The sequence below is a fragment of the Pygoscelis adeliae genome, unplaced genomic scaffold (genome assembly GCF_000699105.1).
Source record: "Pygoscelis adeliae isolate BGI_AS28 unplaced genomic scaffold, ASM69910v1 Scaffold108, whole genome shotgun sequence".
NCBI classification, from domain to species: Eukaryota; Metazoa; Chordata; class Aves; order Sphenisciformes; family Spheniscidae; genus Pygoscelis; species Pygoscelis adeliae.
In genome coordinates this window covers 3,183,460-3,188,139 of record NW_008825498.1, presented here as the reverse complement: position 1 = coordinate 3,188,139, position 4,680 = coordinate 3,183,460, and the positions used below count along the sequence as shown (strand labels likewise).

At 39.7% G+C, this 4,680-nt stretch overlaps 1 protein-coding gene across 1 annotated transcript in view; it reads right to left on the bottom strand.

The window, feature by feature from the left end:
* Positions 1-4,680, bottom strand: part of LOC103923143 (ethanolaminephosphotransferase 1-like) — a 40,589-nt gene that overhangs the window by 6,134 nt on the left and 29,775 nt on the right. The window contains exons 6-7 of the mRNA XM_009331403.1: positions 2,452-2,500; positions 96-276 (exon numbers count right to left, since the gene is read on the bottom strand). Of these exons, the coding sequence (XP_009329678.1) occupies positions 96-276; positions 2,452-2,500 (230 nt within the window). The remainder of the gene's footprint in view (positions 1-95; positions 277-2,451; positions 2,501-4,680) is intronic.

The window sequence follows — 4,680 nt, the reverse complement described above, 5'->3', positions numbered from 1 at the left end:
GCTGAGTTTTAAGTACAGTTTCTGTTCCCTTCTGCTTATTCACATAAAAACAGAAAGCTATCTCTAAATAATACCACCACCACAAACATACTTACAATAACGTTTGAGAAAGCAACCCCAACCATCCATAAAAACAATCTTGGTTGTTTAGCTAATATGTTGCCTGGAGACAAAACCACCCATACTGTAAGAAGAATGAACAGCAACAGAGGTGACACAAGAGGTAGGAGTCCTTCATACAAAGAATCATTCTTCAGTGTTTTCTTTAAATGTGCTCTGTAAATAAATACAATCATTTTATGGAGTAAGAAAATTTATCCGATCTATTTCCGCACGGTAACTTCAAACTCTAGCCTAAACTCAGCCCAAGAATTCATCTTGCAACAGAACTACCTGTGCAAATGTGCTAGATACCCAGACATTTTACAAGAAATTGTAGGATACCTAAGTAACATTTATTTCTGGGATAAAATTATATAGTTTTATTCACATAGCTTCTGGTCAGCTTCACCAGCTCATCATTACACATGAAGTGAGCTGCAGTAGCTCCGTTGTTGTAGCTGTCACCCAAATGCACAGCATGCAGGCTTGTGGTGAATTCAAAATATATATATTTTTAGAGGACAAAACTTCTGACATGAGGCATGAAATGACTTCAGCCAATACGCCCCACGTTTTCGGCGGCAACACAGTCAAGCACGTGGCTGGCAGGCGTTGCTGTTGTTTAGGTCTAGAGGTGATGCTGCTAGACAATCCTGCACCACTGCCAAAGTACAGCCTAAAGGGGAGGCTTTTTTTGCTAATTAGAGTACAGGAAAATTAATGATGCATTGCGTTTTCTTGGATATTTTAAGCTGTCTTTTAAAGGTAGTACTATTAAAGGTAGTAAATGATTCTATTTTCTGTCAGCTAGGAAAAAGGTAACTAAGATCAAGAGCTTTTGCGTCTATCTTGCATCTTTCTCACTCAGGCAAAACTCATTAAGAGGTTATAAAACGAGTAGGAGGTTTAATTTACTAAAGTTCACTATCATTAAACCATTTCTTCATACCATAGTTCAGAAGAGCAATTCTGTGTTTGAAGTGTACTGGGAAATGTCCTGTTTAAAATCTCTGAACATTTGTATTTATAGAAACAGCTAGACAAAAACCCAATAAGTATCTTTCTCATTCCAAAAAAGAACATTCTTCTGACAAAATAACACCTGAGAACAGGCGGCAGGATGAAGAAAGAGAGGAGATGCTTGGAAAACTCAAATTCCTCATCACCAAATAGCTTGTGTGTGCATCCTTCAAGCAACCCTGACTGGATGTTTAGAATTACTGTGCTCTTCTGTTCAGAGGAGTGATAAACCCACCGGAAGGCTTGAGAGACACTGTGTCAAATGATGACTTGAAAACGAAAACACTAAACAAAAGTCCTGACATGAGAGGAAAGAAAGCAAAAATTAAATGTTCATGGGGGCAAATGCTGCTTCTGCCAGGGACTGACACGCCCAAGGTGCTGTCCTCCTTCTCCCAGTCTTCCCCAAACCAGAGTCCCTTGCTCCATTGGTCCCCAGTCCCCTCCTGCTGCTGCTCCCATCACCCTGCCCCAATGCCCAGCCTTTCTGCGGGTCCTCAGCCTTTCCTGCCCCACATCTCCTGACTCTCCACTCTTCCTGCCCCAAACTCAGGGTTATTCATGCTTTTATTAACTACACTGAGTACTGCGACAAGAAAAGGGCTGTGTAGGAGCGATGCGTTATTGTCTTACAGTCTCTCCAAAATATAAATGTTAATATTAATTTCCACTAATTCCTGAAGACAGGCAGTGACAGTCCCTCCTCCAGGACACTTAGGACCTGAGAGACCTGATGTGACAGATGAGTGAAATGAGCTAGCAAATACTAGAGGAAAGCAGGCAGCATTAATAAAAATAGGCCATCGGAGTATAAACTAACCGTGTATAAAATGCCTAGGTGCAGCAAGCCAACTCTTAGATGTAATCACAGCTTGCCACCTGCCTAGCCTGTATCTGATGGCAATTATCTGCAGACTTCATACAGAGAAGAGTTTTACAGAAGGATCTGAAAGACAATAAAGTACTTCATGGAGTGCAGGATGATCAGCTACAGAATTTTACCTAGCGCATGTAGAAGTTACAAATCACATTTGACTGCAAATAAAATGCAGTGTTTATAACTACAGAGCTTTCATCAGTTTACTATGCAGGACCAGCGTGAGACTGCCTGGAGAATGGCAAGTGAAAGGAAGAGGAGAGGAGTCATAAGCATGGAAAAGAAACCAGTCAGATTCTCAAAATTGACCAGAAAAACCTTATCAGGACAGCAGCTGGCTGAAAGAAGCTAGGCTACTTCAAGCATTACATTTATCTCTCAAGCGAGGAAACTGTTAAATATCCAGAATTAAATGGGAAGGGATAGAACTTATTTAATGTTAGTTAACTTACCTGTGAATGTTGTATAGTGTTTGTGGAAATGAAAGAAATAAACTGAAGCCTGGAAGAGAAAAAGATTCATATGTAATGATATACAGTCCTGCTACACTGATGACCTCAGAGTTTTCTCATATGATAACAGAGCTAGTGTGCTATTTTAAAAATGACTCGGTATTCCTGTACTCATTACAGGATATGAGCTGAGTTTGGAGGCTTTAGGCAATAATAAAACCTTCCTCATTTTTCCAAAAGTTAGCTGCTAGAAATAGTTGCCGATACAGATTTTCTTGCGTAATGAGTGACAAGACCAGAATGATTTTTTAAAGTTCTGATGCAGTTAGTAGGTAGGATCAGTTATTTGTCATACAGGTTCCTCTGCTGGACCCAAGAAAAATCACGGCCCCATTTTGCATGAGCTGCTCTCTGTTTATGTAGAAAAAAACCAAGTCTGACACCAAAAGCTTTCCAATGGAATATATAAAGACAATTAACCTCAAACAGGGCTGCCCACATTACTGGGGAAATAACAGGTTTATAGTTCAATATACTAAGGTTCAACTAATGATCTGCTTTGCTGATACAATGGCTGAAATGAATTAACTTTCATGATACGGCCATCATTGGAACGAGTGAGGGGTTTTACTTTTTTTTTTTTAAATACAGCTGTGACCTTTCTGAAGCTCAGCTTTAACCCGCAAAGGACAGGGAATTCGCCTTTGCTAACGCTGTGTCTACTTGTGTCGCTGCCGGTATTACCAACACAGCTGCTAACAGCCCCGGAGCTGCCTGAAGGCCCAGTTGTACCCCATCTGATACCCACATCCCAAATATGTTGGTCCACCCAAGGGTCAAAGAAGACCTCCCAGCAAGAAGTGGACGTTCAAGGTTTAAACAAAAAAGCAACAGTATTAATCAGCCTAACTGGTGAAAATATATATAATCCTTTTTTAATCTGTGACACCCATTTTCTACGTGTTTCCCTGCAGAGCTCTTTGGTTTTGGTTAGGTTTTTTTTTTCCCCCACTTTCTGTGTATCAAGGGATTTTCCCTGATCTGTTTGCTGCTTGGAGATTGCTCTGGGTAGCACATTTCTGCCCGGCTTTTATAAGGCATGAGGATTGGTTTTGATGCACTAAATGAATACATAATTCCTATTTTGTTATGGGCAAGAAAAGCACTCTGATGTTGTAAGCCTTCTGTTTTTACCTTAAAAAAAAATCTCATTTAAGAAACACAGTGAACTGTTCATACAGAAAAGTGGCAAACTTTAATCTCATTATTAGAAATAAAGAAAAATAAGAATGAACAGAGGAAAGAACTGATTTCAGATGACTTTGTATTGGGGCTAATGTGGCATAGCAGGCTCTCAAGAAATGTCAGTGTTTACCATCCCATCCTCATCAAAGACATACCCAAGTGTTTAGCATGCTCTGGCCAGAGTGGCAACTCAAGGGAAGGAAAACTAAAAGAAGCAGGAATAGTGGGGATCAGGATTGTTGGAAAACAGAAGAAGTAAAAAGGGATGCAACAGATAATCTAGTTCTCCAGTCTTTCTGGTTATCTATTAAAGAGGAGAAAACAAATAATTGGAAAAAAAATATATTTTCCAGCCTGTAAATAATTTCAGGTATTGCATTTTTACGTGTTTACTTCTTGGTTTTGCTTTTTAGCACAAGTAAGATGAAGAGCTCTGCTTCTTTACCATGGCAGGAACTCTGTATCAAACAGCTGAAGGATGTGCAGTTGAAGTAATATCCCAAGTATTCTGTAAATATATTTCTAAAATTCGCAAGCTTAGAGCCTTCAAAATGATCTGTGTTTAATGTGCGCTCCGGTTAGCTATGTTTTCTATTAGGCAGGGAGGGCTAGTTCAATAAAATCTTGAGTTACGTACAGCAGTTCCAACATCTGTATCACATTAGAGCAGACATGAGACAAAACATTGACTCTTGAGGTTAAATCTAAATTTCCTGCTGCAATCCTGAAGTTTGATTTGTTGGGAGAAAAGCAACCGAGAGGAACAGAAATAGAGACTAGAACTAGAAATAGAATTCAAAGAGCAATGGTTGCCAACAATTTGTTATTTTTATGAAGTGCCATTTTAGTTAGAAATAACACACTGACCACAAACAATCCCCCAGCTAGCTAAAAGCCACTTTCCGAATGGGGCAGTTACACCAGTTACTCCTCTGTATTTTTATACGGCTTCGCTTTTAGCAGAGCGAGAGCTGAGGATGCAGT